The following is a 22283-nucleotide window of genomic DNA, read 5'->3' as shown; positions in this document are numbered from 1 at the left end:
CTGGTGGTACTTGCAGGAAATCAGAAATACTGTTCTATTGTATATACCAGGGTATGTGATCGAAGTGGAGCTGAGGGGAGCTTCTCAGGTGGTACTTGGTATAAAAACTTTGATACCTGTGCTGCAGGTGTATACACACAAATGCCCCCTCAGTGAGGTCTGATAGTATTGCTTGACAGAGACAGTTTTCAGATCAGAGCACTGTTTACAAAGACCAAGGAGGTCCAGTATTAACATCAACAAATCACAGGAAGTTATGCACTGCAACTTTAAACATTGGTTTAGGTGGTGCCCTATTATTTCCTTAAGTGAGTAAAACATATAGTCCCGATCCTTTTTATTCCTTCTAAGCTAAATCCATTTCTTTTGTTGTGATCAGTGATACGGCCACATCATGAGGATGCCACATGCAACACCGACTGCCCTGTCTAAATAATTTAGAGCCTTGTTTCATCGGATATCAGCAACTTTAGACTTTGACGTATGACTTACAGGCTGGCTGTATATGTAATTGATGAGATGTTGACTTGTGCTTCAGTATTCAACAGAGGTTGTGTTGAATAGGAGCTGTTAAAGCATGGCTGAACTCAGCAAAATGCCCGAAAGTCAGCAAAATGCGTCTATAATTAGTGCTTTCACTGGCCTCATTTGTGGAGAAACACATCACACGGAATGCTTTCTGTGTTGTTTGTTATTTATTCAATTAAAATAAAGAATCGACAGCACTTGTATGATTCAGGCCGGTTTTTTAAAACCTTTAAAGCTCAAACCGGAATGAAGTGAAACCCAAGGTGTTGCAAGTGGGACATGACACCGTTTGGAGATTTCATGACAAAGGAGTGTGTGTCTGCACCAAGAGCCAGTTCAGAGCAGCAGCCTATTAAAGATTAAGAAGGAACATTATTCCAAAATAGGCTGAGCTGATATTTTGTCTATTCATCAATGACTTTCTACCAGTTGTGACACTGAAATATGTTGATTTCCTCATGCTCATTTTGGTTTTTTTACATTTTTATACTAGTTGTTTGCTGTTTGTTGCGAAAACTTTTATTATAGGGTGTCAAAAGTCCTCTCTGTGTCCTCACATCATCCTCACATTGTAGCATCACAGATTCTGTAAAATATTTGAAGTTACATGTGCATTTGTGAGTATTCATTAATCTAATTAAGATGATTTTTATGGGTTTTTTTTGCAGTTTAGAAGGGAGAGTTGACTTGCAGTTTAACAGCTGGAAATCGACTGTGTTTGAAAATACTGATGTTTGATTTTTAATCACAATGTGAATATAAATAACTTTTAAAAATGCATTCTGAGTCTATGCAGATTAGCAGACTCTGCTCACAGTGACGTCTCTCAGCAGCCCCTAGTTATAGTTACCAGTCTCGGGTTCAACACTCATGCACTATTCATTGGTGTATCACATCACTCCTGCCCGGCTCCAGACTGGGACAAACTCGATTCTTTTCTCTGCAACTTAACTTTGTAGCCTTATTCTTACTGCTGCGAAAATGTCTAAAATGTTCACGTAGTGTCGCCTCCATTTCAGGACAAAGAGAGAAAAAGTGAAGATCAAGGGAACTGTTTTCCTCTCAGGGAGCCGCCTACAAGACAAGAGCATCATTTCCCTGTATGGTAAGTTTAATCATTATTTCTAAACTACATCCATTGAGTGCAAAGATTACAAAAACCTTGACATTTAGGCTTCTACATGTATCACAGTCCAGTTCTTGAAAGAAACTTATGTTAAACAAAAGTTTTTTTATTGTTTAAGTAGTTTACTTTTTACATACTAACAAAATATTGACAGTATTTAATTTTGGGCCTGGCTCAGTGTGTTTGGTTTGTTCTAAACGTTATAATTATTATTTGTACAGTGCAACCGCTGCAGCTCATTAGGGTGTCCACTTATTTTTAACATGTTTTAAAACATGTAACGTGCATAGTTTTGACATACACAACCCTGAAAACGTTACGGTAGAGTCATTTATGTTTTACAGTAGACAATAACAATTTGGGATACAACTGAGACATTAACTTTTCCTATTAAAACTGTGCACTCATGGAGAAGAGACTTTGCTTATTAATGACTGCAGTTTAATTCTTTTTATTTTTAAGTGCATTGTTTTGCACAATCGCTGTGAAATGTATCCTGTTTCATTTTAATTGACGTATTCAGGCCACCTGATTTAAATAATTAAAAGGGCCGTTTGAAGGCTAAACCAGGGTGTGGTAGCACACAGTCACCCCTCTGCAAATGTCTTCATGTGTGACTACTTATTTACTGTTGTATAATATTTGGTTTTGAACAACTATATCAAATGTTTTACATGTTTAGAAGAGTTTAGTCTGTTTTTGTGCAACAGGTTTCATGTCTTTACAGACAGAATCATTCTGGCTGCCGCTGAACATGCATAAAATATGAGTTAACTAATTATTATTATTTTTTTTTATTGCTGTTAAAGTGTTTGCATCCAGAAAATCTACTTTGCTGCATTCAAGAGCAGGCCTGTCGTCTGTGAAATACTAAATGACTGTCAATTCCGTCCACAGAGCACACAGAGAAGTGTTTTGCAGCATGAAGCGCAGTAAGCACCGCGGACACAAGGAGGACAAAAATGGAGGTATCAGTAGCCAAGATGTATGACAGAGAGGAGTTGGTCAAAGAAGCAACTCAGTCTTGACTGATATTTCAAACTCTCGCGCATTTCTTACCCTGAAAAAAATACAATTACAGTGCTGGATTTGTTTTCATTTTTGTGATGTTTTGTGAAGTACTTTTATTTTGGTACAAGCTCTTCTTATACGTGTGTGTCCTTCATGTGCAGATGAGCCGGCCATTTTGGAGACAGAAAACATGGGCATGTTCATGGGAGGAGGCCAAGACCTGGACACCATCTCAGTGGCCTCAGTCACCGCCGTCACCACCAATGTATCAAATAAGAGGCAAGTCTGTCTCTGTTGTGTTCTCACTGTTTAAATAGGCCTTATTTTCTGACACCTTAACTTCTTATAGGTCAAAGCCAGACATCAAGATGGAGCCCAGTTCAGGAAGACCAGTCGATTACCAAGTAAGAGGAACCCCTCGGTCATTGTTTATAAGACTTACTGACCCGTTATACTTGCACACACAGGGTTGATCTTAATTTGTAGTCTTAGTTGTGATGCATAATCAATCCATCAATCAGCCTGCCGACCAGTCAGTACCACCTGATCCTTTGATTCCAGGTCAGTGTGACAGTGATTGAGGCCAGACAGCTGGTGGGACAGAACATGGATCCGATGGTCTGCGTGGAGATTGGAGAAGATAAGAAGTACACCTCGATGAAAGAATCGACCAACTGCCCGTATTACAATGAAGTGAGTCACTCTGAAGAATTCAATGTTATATTACGTTCAGGCTTAACTTGTCAATAACATCACAAACTCCTTTCTCTTTCCTCAGTATTTTGTGTTCGACTTCCACGTCCCTCCAGATGTTATGTTTGACAAAATCCTGAAGTTGTCTGTAAGTTGTTGTTAAATGAAACTTATTCACAGAATTACTTGTTTGCTATAAGAGAAGTGAGTTTAATGTTTGGTTGTCTCAACCCTCAACGCACGCTTAGGTAATCCACTCTAAAAACCTCCTGCGTAGTGGAACACTGGTTGGAACCTTTAAACTGGATGTTGGCACAATCTACTCACAGCCAGGTAAAAGTCCAACACATAAATACCGACTTTATAGATTTTCCAGCATGTTAATATTTAAAAAAAAATTTTGTTGTGCTGCAGAACATCAGTTTTACCACAAATGGGCGCTGTTGTCTGACCCCGACGACATCACAGGAGGTTGTAAAGGATATGTGAAGTGTGATGTTGCAGTTGTGGCCAAAGGAGACACAATAAAGACTCCACACAAGGCCAATGAGTCTGATGAAGATGACGTAGAGGGGTACAAACTTTTTGACTTAGAAAACATTTAATTCTGCATCCTTTTCAGTGTTTTACTTTACTTTTTTTGGTTCCTACTTTCATAATTTCCTGTTACTGTTTCAGGAATCTCTTAATACCTGAAGGGGTGCCGGCAGAGCGACAGTGGGCTCGCTATTACCTGAAGATCTACAGAGCAGAGGGACTCCCAAGAATGAACACCAGCATCATGGCCAATGTGAAAAAGGCCTTCATAGGAGAAAATAAGGACCTGGTTGATCCTTATGTTCAAGTACTGTTTGCTGGGCAGAAGGTAAAAAAGTAAAGGGTCTCAAACACTGTCATGGCCACTTGTGTTTGTAACATGTCGGGTTTTAAATAAAGATTGTGAAATGTGATTACAGGGGAAAACATCGGTTCAGAAGAGCTGCTACGAGCCCATCTGGAATGAGCAAATAGTTTTCACCGAGATGTTTCCTCCGCTGTGCAAACGCATGAAGATCCAGATCCGTGACTCGGATAAAGTGAATGACGTTGCTATGGGAACACACTTCCTTGACCTAAAGAAGATTTCCAATGATGGGGACAAAGGTGATTCATTATCCCATAGCACCTTTCAGAACGCTGTTAAAAAAAAAAGGTTAAAACAAAAGCAAAAATGGTAGCTAGAATGTCAGAGACAGTGACCAGAACATAAAACAAAGGTAAATAAAACAATAAAAAACAGGAACTTCAGAATCAAGAAGATCAAAATCATGATAAAAACATTGCATTGAAATCAGTTTTCAAATTTGATTGGTAAAATCCAGTCACTACGTCCTGTCAAAGCACAATTATATCCATCTTTAAAAGGGATATAAGAGGATAAGGAGTTCACTAAACAGTTGGAACAGTTGGATACAAATCATGTCTGTTCTATATGTCATAGGCTTCCTTCCAACTCTGGGCCCTGCCTGGGTGAACATGTACGGCTCCACTCGGACCTACTCCCTGATGGACGAGTACCAGGAGTTGAATGACGGACTCGGCGAGGGCGTGTCCTTCAGAGCTCGTCTGCTCGTCAGCCTGGGCGTTGAGATCCTGGACCCCTCCTCTCCCGACTGTTCCAGCTCCACCGAGGTGCAGGTGGAGGGAGTGCCCAACATCTCAGAGGTGGGTCCCGTTCTGGACGAGCGGCCATGCGGAAGAAACTAATTGTCACTCCCGCATGATGAGTCATTGTGCTGCTGTTAATGTGAATTATTAATTGTCTTTATTTGGCCCACCTGGTGCATTATTAACACGCGGTTTGCGTTCATGCGGGCTCTTTTTGTTGGTGGACAATGTTAGTCACACAGCAAATTAAATTGTACACAGTGGGGCTGTGTGTGCAGGTCCACGGGGGATTCAGTTGTCCCTATTGAATTACAGCATGTATTACAGCCTTATCAGGGTGAACACAAAGTCAAAGTGTAACATCTCTTAAAAATCCAGAGTTTTAAATAAACCCTTAAAAGGTGGAGAAAACGTCTCACTTTCAAATTCTGACACTTTTATGTTTGATTCCCAGACCGCAACCGGGAAAGTTGAGGAATTTTTCCTCTTCGGTTCGTTCCTCGAGGCTACAATGATTGATCGGAAGATCGGCGATAAACCCATCAACTTTGAGGTCACCATAGGTATATTTTAACAATTCTATTTCATTTCATTTTTGGTTACCAGAAAATAATTTATTCAAACACAGTTAGATTTAAAGTGGCGAATATGAGTTTAAAGGTCATATTTTGCTCTCCATGTAAGAGTTGATATAATTTATTTCATAGTTTTCTAATTCAGCGATCACTTTCCCATGTAGGAAAGCACAATAACAAGCATTATGATTTGGTAATGTAACTATTACACTTTTGCCAGGTTACTATGGAAACGAAGTCGATGGAGTGGTCCAGCCAAAGAGGAAAGGGAAAAAGGGCGATGGCGATGAGGAGGAAACGGAGCTGATACACAACTCGAGTGACGAGGAGATGGAGGACGACGGGGACCTGACATCAGTGGCTACTACACCTCTCATGAAACCTGTCGTCACTGATCGGTCAGAGCAAAAACGGCATTATAATAAATGGACAGTGCAAGCAACAACAAATAGCTTCGTCAGAAATAAACTCAGGGTGTAAACGTTTTGTTGAGATATCTTGTAGATACAGATTTCAGTAGAAAGTAAGAGACACATTCATTTTTATGAGCAGTTGGCACATTTAATCTGCCTTTTTTTTCGATTTAAGGAGCTGTTTGTTTTATTTTCATTTACAGAAACTACTTCCACTTGCCCTATTTTGAGAGGAAGCCTTGTTTCTACATCAAGAGCTGGTGGCAGGATCAGAGACGGAGGCTGTTCAATGCCAACATCATAGACAACACTGCAGATAAACTGGCAAGTCACACAGTATAGAAGACGAATCAAAACAAAACAAGTTGTAGTATTTAAAAGTAGTTTTCTTAAAGGTCCAATAAGCTCATGCTTATTTAAAACATGTCTGAAGTATATACAGAAGGCTTATTCTAGTGTCATGGAGACCAAAGTGTTCATGAAAGGCTTATAAATGTTACACACTGATCTTTAATTGGTCTATTTGTAATTGAACAAATAGTAGTGTTATAATTATAGAAAATAAACTTGTATCTTCCGTGTATTTTTTACAGGAGGATGGACTAAACGACGTGCAGGAAATCATTAAGACAGAGAAGGCCTATCCTGAGCGCAGACTCAGAGGCGTCCTGGAGGAACTCAGCCATGGATGCAGGTGCTACATCGTTATTGTACAAAAAATATACTACAAGTGTCAAACACTATAATGGTCTAACGTTTGATGACTCCTCTTCTTCCAGTCAGTATCTTTCGCTGGCAAACAAGGACCAGAATCAGTCCGGTAGAACCAAACTTGACAGGGAGAGACTGAAGCTGTGCATGTCAGAAGTGGTACGTGGAAAAATTAATCAAGGAGCGATATTCTTTTCTGGATTTGTTGGTTATAAATACCCGTCCTGTCTTACTAAGCGCTCAACTGTTTCCGGATTTAGGAATCCATCGGCCAGCAAGCGAAGGCCATGAGGACACAAGTGAAGAAAAGTACAGTTAGAGATAAACTCAAACTGGCCCAGAACTTCCTGTCAAAGCTGCGCTTCCTGGCTGATGAAGTAAGATCTTCAATATTATATCAGTGTACGCATTTGTTTCATCGTGGTCATTTCACGTCTTCTTCCTCCTGTAGCCGCAACACAGCGTTCCGGATGTTTTCATATGGATGATAAGTAACGGGAAGCGCATTGCTTATGCACGTGTCCCCTCCAAAGACATTCTATATTCCAGTACAGACGAGGAGAGGGGAAAGGACTGTGGCAAAGTCAAAACTATGTTCCTCAGGGTGAGTTTCCACTCCAAATTACAAAACAATCATCTGTAACCAAGCTGTTTTTACTGATGATATATTTTTTTTTTGCTTGATTTACTTCAAGATTCCTGGAAAGAAAGGCTTTGGGCCTGCGGGCTGGACAGTCCAGTCCAAGATAGAGATTTACTTTTGGCTCGGTCTAACCAGGCAGCGCAAAGACTACCTGAATGGCCTTCCAAATGGATTTGAGGAAAACAAGTTGTCCAAAGGACCCGGCCTGCCGTGCACGCCTCCCATTAGCCTCACTTACATGAGTAAGAGGATCATATCATCTGTATCTACCGGTCTATCTGGCTGAATTTTAATTGGTTGCTCTTCCTCAGTCTTTAATCATGTTTTCTCGCTGATGTGTTTGTTATGCACAAAAATGTTCCAGTACAGTATCGGTGTGTGTCTGATACTGGTCTAAATCTTTGGATCAGATATCAGGAAAAGAAAGTTTAAGAAGACGCTGTGTATAATTTTCATTAGAAATTTTTTCAAATTAAAAGCAGAACTTGTTAAATGTATCCGCACGAATGTGTTGTTACCACCTTGGTAATGTAAAAGATGAATGTATCCTGTATGATGAGTATTTGACACAATAAAGTAGTATTGAGCCATTCCCATTAATAGCTACTTGCCAATACAACTGATTACCGGTTGGTTGGTTGGTCTATTTGTAATAATTATATATTACGTTGTCTGATTTACCTATAATGTCTCCACAGTGAAACAAATCTTCCAGCTGAGGGTCCACATGTACCAAGCCCGCAGCCTGTTTGCTGCTGACAGCACTGGCCTGTCTGATCCATTTGTCAGAGTTTTCTTCTCAACACAGAGTCAAGTCACTGAGGTAAACACGCTCAACCATTCACCCGTGTCACCTTAAAGTATGGTTCATCGCGATAGATATGTGTTATTTTTTCTTGTTTTCATTCTTTTGTTTTCTCCAGGTGTTGCCTGAGACCCTCTGCCCCACATGGGACCAGCTGCTGGTCTTTGAGAATGTGGAGTTGTTCGGCGAGGCCAACGAACTGAGAGACGACCCTCCAATCATTGTCATTGAGATCTATGATCAGGACACAGTGGTGAGGTTCCTTTGTTTGAAACCGTTCCCATTTAAAATAATCACGAGCACAGCTTGAATTTCTAACGTAGCAGCCGTCTTATCATGCTTTATCCACCTTTGCCAATGAATACTTTAACAGTCTGTCTGTCTTTCAGTTGAAATGTAAGACTAAACAATTAAATACTAATGAATCTAAAAAGAAACTGTGAGTTTAACGTCGTGTTCCTCTGTTGTACATTTAAGAAAAAGTGCTTTTGCTGACTTTCAATTTTGCATTTGCTCCTGTCGGTAACATCGTTGTTTTGGATGACCCTTTGGATAAGTAGAGTGTGGATTCTTATGGCTTGATGTACTGTAGAGGCTCTGTCATGTGTGTAAAAAAAAGGCATGCAAGAGGAATAAGACACGTGTCCGTGGACTCGATGCTGATTCACAGCTGTCCATAAGGACGATGCACTTACACCTGTTGCATTTCTTTCACGTGACATTTTGTGGGTTTTTTTGTGAATCAGATGTTGTGGACTGTTTATAACCACTAACTGCAAGAGAGATTTAACAGTTAATCATTCAGTAGTAATCTATAGATATATGATCTGTTTTGCAGTTCACTGGTTATTTTAGGTTATTCTTGTCCTTGTTTATTTATTTTTCTTTTACCTTCAGTGCATCTTAATCCATTTTCTGTCAGGAAACATGTGCATTTCAAAAAAAAAAAGAAAAAAAAAAGAAGCCATGTTTCTAGCTTATTTTGTCTTGAAATTTTTTTTTTTTTAAATTCTAATAATTTTTGGTTTTATGACATGTCTTATTGGTCATGTGATTCCAGGGCAAAGCCGACTTCATGGGCAGAACCTTTGCTAAGCCTGTGGTCAAGATGGCAGACGAACACTACGGCCCTCCACGCTTCCCTCCACAGCTGGAGTACTATCAGATCTACCGCGGGAACTGCGCCGCTGGAGAAATGCTGGCAGCGTTTGAACTGCTGCAGGTTAGTGTGTGAACATGCAAAATGACCAGAGACAAAGAAAGACTAATTAAATTAAATTAAATTAAATTAAATTAAATTAAATTAAATTAAATTAAATTAAATTAAATCAAATCAAATCAAATCAAATCAAATCAAATGGAATTAAATTAAATTAAATGGAATTAAATGGAAATGAAATGTTCATATTTGTTCTTTTGTGATTTTTCCATCTTTAAATATGTATGAAATTTTGGGGAAAAAAACACTGATCTAAATCAGTGGCTCCTAAACTGGGGGTTACAAGAAACAGGAGAGAGGATATCTGTGTCTATATTGTAGCCACAATGTTTTCAGTGTCTTAAATTTCAGTGTTGCACCACAGGGGGATTAGCTCAAATGGTAGAGCGCTCGCTTAGCATGCGAGAGGTAGCGGGATCGATGCCCGCATCCTCCAGTAATATTTAGCCACATTATTATAGTTACTCATTTGTGAATTCTTGACGTTTCCAATTTGTCAAGTGACACTAAAAGTTGTTGCTCAGGGTCAAATCTATTTAGGGCAGCGCGTGGCCAAGTGGCAATGCAAGTTGGTTACAAGTTGGCTTGTAACCGGAGGAATCTGGGATCTGACGCATTTATGACAGGTTTACTGCCAGCATCAGTTGCAGCAGCTGAAATTTACTGCACTGCAGCATTGAAATGTCCAAACTTTTTATATGGGAACCAAACTTTCATGATCCAATTCACAACATAAATCGCGAAAAGAGCAAATTTGTGCATAGTATAATCTTTTCAGCACCCTATTCTATTTTAATAGCTAAACCAGCCCTTGTCAATTTTGTCTTACATTTAACATATCTGGTTTACCAGTAAGCTAGCAATACATTTTTATTTAATAGTTGCTAGTTAAACTTTATCACTATTCACATCAAATTTGATTGTTTTAGCCAAGATTATCCTACAATTCTTTTTTTTTACCAACTATATTCATGTTCCCAACCTTCAACTTTGAAAATGTCCTGTTAATTCCCATAAGTTCCCGTTTATTCCTATGGAAGGTTTGCAACTTTGAAAATTCCTGGAATTTTGCAACCCTACTCCTGACAGTCCCAGACAGTTCTGGGAATATTGAGGTTCTTGAGTGTCTGGCACTGTTATTTTAGAGGTCTGAAAAGTCTGTAAACCCTTGATTTTGCTTAACTGTTCAAAGCAAACACGTCACGATACCTGTATCTGTATCGTCTCTTAGATTGGACCCAATGGGAAAGCCGACCTGCCTCCGATAGACGGGCCTACAGATATGGAACGTGGTCCAATCATGCCCGTGCCACTGGGAATCCGACCGGTGCTCAGCAAGTACAGGATTGAGGTGGGACTAATTTAACTGACCTTGGAGAAAATGGATTTTAACTCTGAAGGAAACCCAAGCAACACATTGTGGAATCTCCCTGTGCTTCAGGTTTTGTTCTGGGGCTTGAGAGACTTGAAGAGAGTGAATCTGGCCCAGGTGGATCGGCCTCGTGTGGACATTGAATGTGCTGGGAAGGGGGTTCAGTCAGCCCTCATCCCCAACTACAAGAAAAACCCCAACTTCAGCACCCTCGTCAAGTGGTTTGAAGTGGTATGTTTTCATTTAAGTGATAAATAATGACTCCCATCACTCTACATTTACCCTTAACACAAATTTCTGGATTTTGCGTGTCAGGATTTGCCCGAGAATGAGTTGCTTCACCCACCGCTGAACATCCGCGTGGTGGACTGCAGGGCTTTTGGCCGCTACACTCTGGTCGGCTCCAACGCCGTCACAAGCCTCCGGAAGTTCATCTACAGGCCGTCAGACAAGCAGGCCAACAACTGGTCCTCAAACAATACTGGTGAGCACGAATGTGACAAATGTTTACCGCTGTGATATCATGCTGTCACGTTTTAACTTTGACAAACGTCATTATATTATCTTTCAGAGGAAATTATTGTTGTGAATATGGAACCTGAGCCTTCTTATAAGAAGATGGACACTGTGGTCAAACTAGACTGTGTAAGTTTAACTTTATTTAAAGAATTAGAACACAGATTTAAAATATGATTCCACAAAAATGTTAATTACTCTGGTTTTCTACAGGGCTCTGATGCTGTGGTCAAGGTTGAGGTGAGAAGCTGTGGTCACTTTACCTTTTATGACTCAAAATACAAGAAAAGTTTTATTGATAAAGATTCTTTTTGTACAAAAAGGACGACGATAAGGACGGGAAGGGGAAAAAGAAGAAGAGGAAGAAGGGCGATGAGCCTGAGGATGAGGAATTCGACGAGAGCATGTTTGACTGGTGGTCCAAATACTTTGCCTCCATTGAAACTTTGACAGAGGTGAGAAGCTTGGTTTTTTTGATTATTTTAAAATGCCAAATGGAGGCTCTGCAGAAAAAAGTATGGGAAGCACAGTTTTAATACACAAACATATCATTATAGTTGTGTTTTTTCTTGCTCTGACAGGCACTCAAAGCTCAAGAGGCAGCTCTGTCAGACTCCGAGGACAAAGATGACATGGACATCACAGACAGTGGAGGTAAAAACCAAATCAGTTTAAATAAGATTGGCTCTGACAATTTATTGTTTTCCAAGTATGCACTTCCACTTATGCACAATGTTTGTTTTCATGCATTTGAGAATCAGTAAGTGATGCCTAACATTTCGGGTGTTTTGATGGTTTACTTCCTGTTTCTCAGACGAGCAGAGAATTCACTCTTTGCCTGTGTTTGATTCACATAAATCCTACTTTTTTTTTACCAATCACGTGCATGTTTGTCCGCTGTGCGCCGACTAACTCTGTTGTCTTCCTCTACAGTGCAGTAGTCCACTCCGTAGCCCTTGTAGCCTGAGAATGCCTCCGTGTAGATGCTGACATGACATGAATCCATATTCCTAGAAGTGGGACGACCACTTTTTTTTTCTCTCTCTCCCATATGTGCATATTGGCCGTATGCTTGCCATGAAAGTTGTCGTCGGAGAGTTTGGCAGTGAATCAAACCACACAGAGAAAGCAGCAAATACATTTGATCCTGTGCCGTGTCAACAAAGCCGCACAGAAGCAACTTATATTGTATATCATTTATTAAGACAAATTTGCTGTGATTCAAATTTGACAGCGGATGATAATGAAAATAACTAGTCAGTCTGTGAGCGTCGCAGAATCTGCTCAGCTGCCTGCCAGGAGGAGCCAGTTACAGTAAACCCATTGGACTGTATGCAGCAGCTGTATACAATTCAATGGCGAGCTCGCTGTAAACAATAACAGCTGGTTTTTGGCAACTTTCATGTAGAATTCATGTCTCGAGTGCTCTGCCCCTTCACCCCTTCCCCACCCCCTTCACTCGCCCCTCAATGCTAACCTGTACTCAGACATCAAACCTGATGACTCTCCTGTGAAAGGCTCCAAGCGAGGAAGAGGAAAGAAGGACAAGAAGAAGATGACAATCGACCCGTTTGAGAGGAAAAAGCCAAAGCTGGACGAGCTGAAGGTACAGACTTTGTTGGTGCAGAATTGGTCAGAACACATTCAAAAATCACATACATTTTTTCCATATCTTATCCAGATAGGAGGGATAGATGATAGAGGTTTGAAATGTGATTTTTACAAATGTGTCTCAGTCTGAACACAATCAAATTTGAACATTTTTGTTTTTTGATCCCCATTAGCATCTCCTGTGACTTTTTCTTCTTTTTAAAACCCGATATCTTCATTTATTGTTAGCTATTTGGACGTTAGGACGTCAAACAAACAGATTCAAGCTTCAATTAATACCTACAAATATTTTCAGGTTTATCCTAAGGAGCTAGAGGGCGAATTCGACAACTTTGAGGACTGGCTTCACAGTTTCAACCTGTTCAGGGGAAAGGGAGGCGATGACGACGACCAGAATGTGACGGACGAAGACCGGATTGTTGGAAGATTCAAAGTAAGGACAGAATATTTACAGTCGAGCAGAATACGCAGTTTTTATACCATATTCATTACTGTCTTCATCTCTTTGTGTCCCTCTAGGGCTCAATGTGCATGTACAAAGTGTCAGATGATCTTCCCAGAGACTTTGATTCCAACATGGGAATGTTTCAGAACATTCCTCACAATGATCCCATCAATATCCTTGTCCGCATCTATGTCATCAGGGTAAACTGCGCACCCATCCGTAATTCACTGCAGGCCAAAACTAGGATTATTTTCTTATGTTTTCTTTTTCTTTTAAGTCTAAAAATTCTCCTGAAGTTGTCTGATCTCCTCTTGTTAGGCGACTGATCTGCACCCGGCTGATATTAACGGAAAAGCCGACCCGTACATCGCAATTAGACTGGGAAAGACAGAGATCAAGGATAAAGAGAACTATATCTCAAAACAGCTGAACCCTTTGTTTGGAAAGTAAGCGGACGTGTTGTGCCTCTGATTAAAATAATAATTGATCTGATTTTACAAACTGTTTTACCTGAATCTTCTTCCACTCTCAGGTCTTTTGACGTGGAGGCCACATTCCCAATGGATTCCACGCTCACCGTGTCAATCTACGACTGGGACCTGGTGGGAACCGACGATCTGATCGGAGAAACCAAACTGGACCTTGAGAATCGCTTCTACAGCAAACACAGAGCCACGTGTGGTATCACACGTAACTACGCCATGTAAGATAATATAACAATCTCTTCCCTGTAGCAGCAAGGAAACCACTGTAAAACTATAGTGGTAAATAAAAGTGTTTACCACTTATGGATATGAAGATGAATCATGTAGCTAATAGTGTAAAATGTTTAAAAAAAAAAGAAAGTGTACGATCACCTGAATTGTTGTTTTTCATTATCCAAAAATCTTTTGTATTTATAACCTTATAACCAGAGGTGGAAAGAGTACTGAAATATGCAACTCAAGTAAAAGTACCACTTTTTTGATAACATTTACAACAAGTAAAAGTACTGGTCTAAAAATGAACTCAGAATAAAAGTGACTTAGTTAGAATTTTAACAAGGTTGGGGTTCTTTCACAAATGGGGACACAAATCTCACATGTATTGTTTTTAATTAAAAGCAAACCTTTACAAATTAAAGTGCCGACAAAATAAGATACGTAAACACATAATGTGAATGTCAAAATGGGTCAAAGGTCACAAATCTCACTCACTCACTCAGGGACCTTAATTAACGCCAATACACCTGTCCTCATCTTTTACCCGGTAACAGATGTGATTTAAAGTGCAGTAATTCACATTTTTTTAAAATGACTTTAAAAGTACACAAAACACCTACTCAATTACAGTAACTCGAGTAAATGTCATTCATTACTTTCCACCTCTGCTTATAACCTTATTATCTTTTTTTATATATCTATATCAGTATATTGTACAGTGGCCCACAATGGACAAACTTAACATCTTTTGAGTTTTGAAACTAGCTAAGCTAATTAGCTATTTAGCTAAGGCTGAATAGTTTCTCCAACACACACTACATGCAACTTCAAACAAATTTTACACTGTCCCTTTAACTTATATATATGTATACTGTATATATATATATACATATGTTAAACTTAATGTATGTTTTTTTATTTAATGATTTCCGTTTCATGTAAATCTCAACTTGTTTTCTTCCTGTAGCCATGGTTACAATGTTTGGAGAGACCCAATGAAACCCACACACATCCTGGCGAAGCTGTGTAAGGACGGCAAAGTGGAGGCGCCCCAGTACGGCCCAGGTGGAAGAGTGAAGGTGGAGAACCGTGTCTTCATGGCTCCGACTGAGATCGAGGACGAAAATGGTAATCTGTAGATTTCCCCCTCACTCCTTTTTTTTTTTTGTTTCTCCTGGAATCCATACGGTATATTAAAAACATGCGACTAAAAGTGTGACTTCAAAAGACATCATATATCGATTTGATGCCTGTCAGGTTTGAAGAAGCAGACGGATGAACACTTGGCTTTGACCGTGTTGAAGCACTGGGAGGACATCCCGCGGGTCGGATGCAAACTGGTACCAGAACACGTGGAAACGCGACCGCTGCTGCACCCGGACAAACCTGGGATTGAACAAGTATTTCAATATATTCTATTTAGCTCTATTTCCTCAAAACCTGACGTACTCTTTGAATTCTTTAAGTTTTTCTCGTGTTCATTTGTGATTAGGGAAGAATTGAGATGTGGGTGGACATGTTTCCCAAAGACATGACTGCGCCTGGTCCCGCACTCGATATTTCACCGAGGAAACCAAAGAAGTACGTCCACTTTTTTCAGATTTGGGTCAAATATTTAGTTCATAAGGTTCATATACACTTCTGTATGTGGTGACTTAACCTTTATCTAAATGACTGTGATGGATAGATACAGTTTGGTTCATAAACTGTTAGAAAATGTGGATCAGTGTTTCTCAAACCCGGGAAAATGGTTCACTTTGTGTTATACGGAGCAAAGAAACCAGAACATTTAAGAATATAATTATTCTTTTTTTTTATGACCAGGTTTGAACTGAGGGTGATCATCTGGAACACGGATGAAGTCGTGCTGGAGGACGACGACATCTTTACCGGCGAGAAATCGAGTGATATCTTTGTGCGAGGGTAATTATGAACCTGAGGCGTCTGCTCCCTCTTTTCTCTTTGTCTTATCTTCCTTTGTAATCACGTAAAGGTCCAGTGTGTAACATGTAGGAGGGCTTATTGACAGAAATTGTATACATAAGTACATTTGTATACATGTATAATCAATTGTTGTTTCTGCAGCTTTAGATTAAGCATTAATATGTACGTAATGTCATGTTTCCACAGCAATAATTCACATTTTGAAGCAGGATAATCCAATTTCATTTGTAAAGCACATTTTTTACATGCATTAAAAAACAAGAATACAATAGAAAAATAAGAAAACAAGCTTCGTACCCACTGGACCTTTAATTTCTAATATAGGCATTCAGGAAAAAACTGTATTAAATTTGTTCGACGTCAACGCGTTTGACAGTTGGTTGAAAGGGCAGCAGGAGGACAAGCAGGACACTGACGTCCACTACCACTCCATCACCGGGGAGGGCAACTTCAACTGGCGCTTCGTCTTCCCCTTCGACTACCTCATGGCCGAGGAGAAGATCGTCATCTCCAAAAAGGAGTCCATGTTTGCCTGGGACGAGACGGAATACAAGATCCCGGCTCGTCTGAATCTGCAAGTGTGGGACGCCGACCATTTCTCTGCAGACGACTTCTTAGGTAAGCGTACCGTGGAGAGCGGGGTTTTTAAAGACGGCAGAAGCCATAGTTAGTGAATTCATTTTTGATTTTGTTCACAGGTGCTATTGAGCTGGACCTGAACCGCTTCCCACGCGGCGCAAAGACTCCGAAGCAGTGCACCATTGACATGGTGACAAACGAAGGAGACATGCCCATGGTCTCCATCTTCAAACAGAAGCGGATCAAAGGCTGGTGGCCATTCGTGGCCCGAAATGAAGATGAAGAGTTTGAACTGACAGTGAGTCCAATTAAAAGCAGCCCGTCTTATGGCATTAACTCAAAAAGTACACAAAAGTAAATGACAATCCACAGGATTAAGGCCATAAACGATCTTTTTCTTTGGTGTTTTCCAAAACTTCCCCGTAAAGACTGCATCAAAACGCTGTAGTACATACGCCAGGACAGTAGGTGGCGCTGTAACGTTACACCAAAAACAGAGAAGAAGACGTTTTACACTTTACAGATAGAATAACAGAAACGAAGACAGAGTGAACCGAACCGAGAAATAATGTCTGTTTAAGTTTAAGCGACCTTACTGACCCCGTTTTTTTTCTTTCTTAAAAACTAACTTGTCCCTTTGAGGATTTATGTTGTTTGTGTGACTGTCTTGTTGTGATGTTTTGTTACAGGGCAAAGTGGAAGCAGAGCTGCACCTTCTGACCGGAGAGGAAGCTGAGAAAAACCCTGTCGGCGAAGGACGCAACGAACCGGAGCCGCTGGAGAAACCCAAGTATGAATGCTGTTCAAATCATGTTAGTTTATGGACGCGTAAACGAAATTTAGCATATATCGGCAGTAGCTCCAAATGCAAAATAGAACGAATAAAATCATCATAAATTAAACATAAACATAACAACTGGAAATCTTAAACGGATACATAAAAAAAAGCTCAGATTCCGCGAGTTGAGGAAAGATTTTTAAACGGATTTGCATCAACCAAGTGTGGGATCTTCTTTCTTTACATGGTAAGTAATTAACTGTCATTAATTGTTTCTCTGTCAAATATGATCAGAAATACACTCTGCCCGTTCCGCTGCGAGTCTGCAACACTGAACACGTGTCTCTGTCTTTGCAGCCGCCCCGACACCAGCCTTCTGTGGTTCCTCACGCCCCTCAAAGCCATTAAACACTTGCTCTGCACCCAGTACAAGTGGCTGACCATCAAGATCGTGACCGCGCTCCTGCTGCTGGCCTTGCTGGCTCTTTTCCTCTACAACATGCCGGGTTACATGGTCAAGAAAATGCTGGGAGCTTGAGGGTGTTGCTCAGTCACCTCCTGCACAAGGTTCCAGCAGTTTCACTAACCAGATGACTCGCTACTAACTCGCTTCTAACTCGCTTCTAACTCGCTTCTAAACTCGCTTCTAAGTCGCTCTCTTTTCATTTTCTGTCTGCAGTTTCCCTTCAGTCGCAGCCTTTGAAAAACTACATAATAGTCTTTGTATAAAATTTATATAAAACCATAAAACGGAGCACTAAAGATAGAAAAACAAGTGGTGGAGAAGAAAATGCTCCCAAGATCAACCTGGTAAAGAAAAATTAAAACTAAGTATAACTTTAATTTAAATTATTTTATGAAAAAAAGTAAAAAAAAAAAAAAAGTGTATTTATTAACCTTATTTTTTTTTACCAGGTAAATCCACTGAGATTAAAAACCTCTTTTCCTCTCAAGGTTAGACCTGGCCAAATCGGCAGCATCACACAAAAAAACACAAATAAAGTTAAAACACAGAATAAAAACGAATAAATAAGTCATTTAAAATGTATTATTTAAAATATTTTACATGTGATGGAACCGGACTCAAATCCTCTTAAAGAAAAAGCACTCCTGTCGTCGCTCTGCTGCACGTTCCAAATGTGTTTCAACTTGAACAAGCAAGTTGTGTCGCACAAAACGTGCCGCACAAAATGTCCTCAAGCTGAATGATTGTGAAATTGTGCATGAAAGTGAACATAATTAAACATTGTGGTGTGTTGGTTTTCTTACTTGTATACCTCCAGAGTTATTTTGGGTCTGTGTTCTGACTTTTACAGTTGTCTTTGATCACATTGTCGCACAATTGGAAATTGTGCGACAATGTGATCACAATTGGAAATTGTGCGACAATGTTCTACGGAAGACAAACTAAGCTCATTTCTTAGCAAAAAGGTCAATATCTCATTCCTCCATGGTTAATTATTTGATGGGAAATCTGCGAAAAAAGTCTGCAATTTGTGACCATTTTTGCTGAGTTACGTTCAAAGTGCTATGTGCACAGATTTGATTCCATCCTTGATATTGTGTCTTTGGATAAATTAACTGTTGAACTGAATATTCAGTCACAGGGAACAATGAGTTGGTAAAACATGAGCTTTTGCCTCTGACACTAACAAAATTATAAAAACGGAAGCCTGTTGCATTCACCTAAAATCCTTTTTAAAAAAAAGAAGATTGTTCTTAAGAATTATTTTAGGGAACAGAACGAGCGAGAGAAGTCCACTACATTTCCCACAATCCCCTGCAGTCAGTGCCTTTTTAAAAAGCGATTTTAGTTGAATGCAATACGTTTCTGTATCTTCTTCATCAAACCTCCACACCAGCGAGGATGTAGACGTCTGACACCAAGTGTCACGGCCTCTGCCTCACTCTCTAACAGTGCTTTGAGATAATAACGTATGTTGTACGACGGAGTTTCAGGGCCAAACTGAAGAGAGAAAAAAAGGGAATCGTTCGAGAATAAAATCATAAGCACAAAATGATATACTTATAAAGTAGTAATATTATGAGAATAAAGTTGTAGTATTAAAAATTCATAATATTTTAAGAATAACGGCATCATTTTACTAGAAGAAAGTCATATTAAAAAGTTATATTAAATATTATATGTTAAAAATATTATAAGAATAAAGTTGTAATATTGTGAGAATAGTCATAATTTTATGAGAATAAAGTCATAATTTTACGAGAATAAAGTCATAATATTATGAGAATAAAGTCGTAATTTTACGAGAATAAAGTCATAATATTACGAAAATAAAGTTGTAATATTATGAGAATAAAGTCGTAATTTTACAAGAATAAAGTCATAATATGAGAATAAAGTTGTAATATTATGAGAATAAAGTCGTAATTTTACAAAAATAAAGTCATAATATTATAAGAATAAAGTCGTAATTTTACAAGAATAAAGTCGTAATTTTACAAGAATAAAGTCGTAATTTTACAAGAATAAAGTCATAATATTATGAGAATAAAGTTGTAATTTTACAAGAATAAAGTTGTAATTTTACAAGAATAAAGTCAAAATATTATGAGAATAAAGTCGTTATTTTACAAGAATAAAGTCGTAATTTTACAAGAATAAAGTCGTAATATTATATATATATATATATATATATATATATATATATATATATAATATAATATAATATATATAATATATTAAAAAAGTCAAAATATTATAATTATATATTATATATAATTATATTATATCATTATCTAATTAAATGTATTATTATTAAACAGCAACAGAAGGCAGATGTAAGCAGATGTTGCCTCCTCCAGTCCACAAAAGAGATTTCCTCTAAATCTGTGTGATTCTTTCTTCCAAACAGTCTCGGTTCCTTGCACAAGTCCTGATGCCAAAGACAATTTTTTTGGTCACATCAGCACCTCATTAATTATTTCCTTAGTCGTGAAGCCCAAATCAAAATGTAACTTCACCAAATGCTCGTCCAAAATCACCCAAAAATTCATAATGTTATGGCTTCATATTCGAAAGATTATTATTTTTTTCCCTGTTCAGTTTGGTCCTAATACTCGGTACGTGGTACTGTTGTGATTTGGTGCTATACAAAATCAAAACTTTCAATTTGACTCAATTTGTGGAGGTGAACAGGTCTCACCTCACACGTAACGTCTCCGTGTGGGAACCTGTTTCTCGGCCGTGGAATCATAAGTGGCTTTTGCCTTTCCGTAACATCTCTTCACTTCTCTGTGCTCCACCAGCCGCCCTGACATCGCCCTCCTCTGGTTCCTCATCCCGTTCAAAGCTGCGAAGCACCTGGTGTGCGACCAGTACAGGTGGCTGACCATCAAGATCGTGACCGCTCTCCTGCTGCTCGCCATCTTGGCTCTTTTCCTGTACAACATGCCTGGTTATATGGTGAAGAAAATGCTGGGCGCCTGAGTTAAAACCGGCAGATGATACATTTTTTTTTCCAAAGAGTGTGAACTTCCATCATGATTTGTATTTTTGTGAGCGTTTTTTTTTTTTGCAACTTGACAAAGTTCTTATGCCTTATTATTATTATTGTTATAAGAGTTTCTTCACTTTGAGTGTGCTTATCATTATCGTTATTAATGTACAAATTCAAACTCGTTGCTTCTGCTGCTGTGATAACTGTTTTTTTTCTTTGTTTTTAGTCACCTATAGAAGGAGTTTTGATTAAATTGTTCGGATTTTAGAACTAGTTGAGTTTTGTTCCGATTTCTTGCTTGAAAAAGTTGTTGTCAAGGAAATAAATGTTTTGTCTATGTGCTGTATGTATGAATAAATTGATCTGTGAACTATTCCGTTTTCTGCCGGTCCTGTCATCTCTGTGTGTACATAATTACAAGGTTCAAATGCTTGTTTTATGATACGCATGTCAACTAAAAGAAATGTGTTTTTCCCCTTTTATATTATTCCCTATATAATATCCTGTAATGTAATCACTTTATCATGAATATGTCCCACTGCCACGACTGAAAGTGGTGACAATTTCTAAACTTTAAAGCTTCAGTATGTAACGTGAAGTTAAATAAATTGGCAGAATTTGAATATACTGCCCAAAAAAAAGTGTATAATCACTTTAAAAAAGAAAAAGTGTCATTTTCGTAACCTTTTTATGTGTACAAAACATTAAAGCATATTATTTTAAGTCAGGATGGTGTGACTGTAGACCTGTATGCACCCCAAAACCCCAAAGCTAAATGGAACACAGCCATTATTCATTTGCTTATTTACATGTGCGATTTTGTTGTGCAAAAGGATACTTGTATATTTTTCAGTTTCACAACATAGTGGAATCACTTGTTTTAATAACTATGAAATATAAATTATTCAGTTATCTAACCTTTTTTTTTTTTTACATCTCCTTTCTTCAGCCGTCCAGACATCGCCCTCCTCTGGTTCCTCATTCCTCTCAAAGCTGCAAAACACCTGGTGTGTGACCAGTACAGGTGGCTGACCATCAAGATTGTGACCGCTCTCCTACTGTTGGCTATCTTGGCTCTTTTCCTGTACAACATGCCTGGGTACATGGTGAAGAAAATGCTGGGTGCCTGAAAGGTTTGGTCAAATGTTCTCTCAACATTGTAAACAAGTTCTTTCACTTGTACGTTTTGTAGTGTAGTCAGAGTGTGTAATCAGGCAATCACGTCTTCTATCGTTATTGAGCAAATGTGTTGATTGGTTGTTGTTTCAAGAATAAAATGTAATTTGTTCAAATTTAAATAATTATGATTCATGTTTTTTTGTTTAGGTTTTTTAAAGTCAAAAATATGAAAAAAATATCATAGTTCAGTTTTTTTTCAGTTTTACAATAGTATGGTATCTCGTCCAAAATCACTCAAGAACATCATAGTATAGTATGTTGTACAAAATCACCAAAAAAAGTTATAGTATAGTATGTGGTCGAAAATGAGATCAAAATGTCGTACT

The 22283-nt window shown here is 38.8% G+C and overlaps 1 protein-coding gene and 1 non-coding gene across 3 annotated transcripts; both read left to right on the top strand.

Annotated features, from left to right (window-relative positions):
- LOC131444594 (otoferlin-like) lies at positions 1–22005 on the top strand. 2 transcript variants are annotated; one of them, XM_058615088.1, is made up of 43 exons: positions 2–1633; positions 2552–2622; positions 2827–2944; positions 3015–3069; positions 3227–3358; positions 3444–3506; positions 3607–3691; positions 3773–3932; positions 4037–4223; positions 4315–4501; positions 4839–5062; positions 5460–5568; positions 5801–5978; positions 6197–6317; positions 6587–6687; positions 6773–6863; positions 6965–7081; positions 7156–7308; positions 7400–7589; positions 8046–8170; positions 8271–8405; positions 9213–9374; positions 10603–10722; positions 10813–10974; positions 11059–11227; positions 11315–11388; positions 11473–11499; positions 11583–11714; positions 11841–11913; positions 12747–12865; positions 13166–13303; positions 13390–13515; positions 13634–13761; positions 13848–14018; positions 14984–15144; positions 15274–15416; positions 15509–15597; positions 15841–15939; positions 16337–16578; positions 16659–16837; positions 17229–17329; positions 17675–17884; positions 20588–21151. In XM_058615088.1, exons 2-42 carry the CDS (start codon positions 2577–2579, stop codon positions 17853–17855), a joined length of 5373 nt encoding a protein of 1790 aa, XP_058471071.1. In that variant the 5' UTR covers positions 2–1633; positions 2552–2576; the 3' UTR covers positions 17856–17884; positions 20588–21151. The 2 variants fall into 2 exon arrangements, with proteins under 2 accessions (XP_058471073.1, XP_058471071.1); XM_058615090.1 differs by lacking the exons at positions 17675–17884; positions 20588–21151 and adding an exon at positions 21728–22005 and having other exon boundaries at positions 1–1633.
- Positions 9735–9807, top strand: trnaa-agc (transfer RNA alanine (anticodon AGC)). The gene has a single exon. It is a non-coding gene; the product is annotated as a tRNA-Ala (tRNA).
- Positions 22006–22283: the final 278 nt, after the last annotated feature.

The sequence above is a fragment of the Solea solea genome, chromosome 18, assembly GCF_958295425.1.
Source record: "Solea solea chromosome 18, fSolSol10.1, whole genome shotgun sequence".
In the NCBI taxonomy this organism is placed as follows: domain Eukaryota; kingdom Metazoa; phylum Chordata; class Actinopteri; order Pleuronectiformes; family Soleidae; genus Solea; species Solea solea.
This window is presented reverse-complemented; position numbering and strand designations above follow the sequence as displayed.

Bases quoted from the DNA above. Each gene is read 5' to 3' on its own strand.
- LOC131444594 (XM_058615090.1), top strand. From the start codon at position 2,577: ATGAAGCGCAGTAAGCACCGCGGACACAAGGAGGACAAAAATGGAG. The intron at 15,598-15,840 runs GTACGTCCACTT...TTTTATGACCAG, and splicing joins TCACCGAGGAAACCAAAGAA to GTTTGAACTGAGGGTGATCA. The intron at 16,579-16,658 runs GTAAGCGTACCG...TTTTGTTCACAG, and splicing joins CTCTGCAGACGACTTCTTAG to GTGCTATTGAGCTGGACCTG.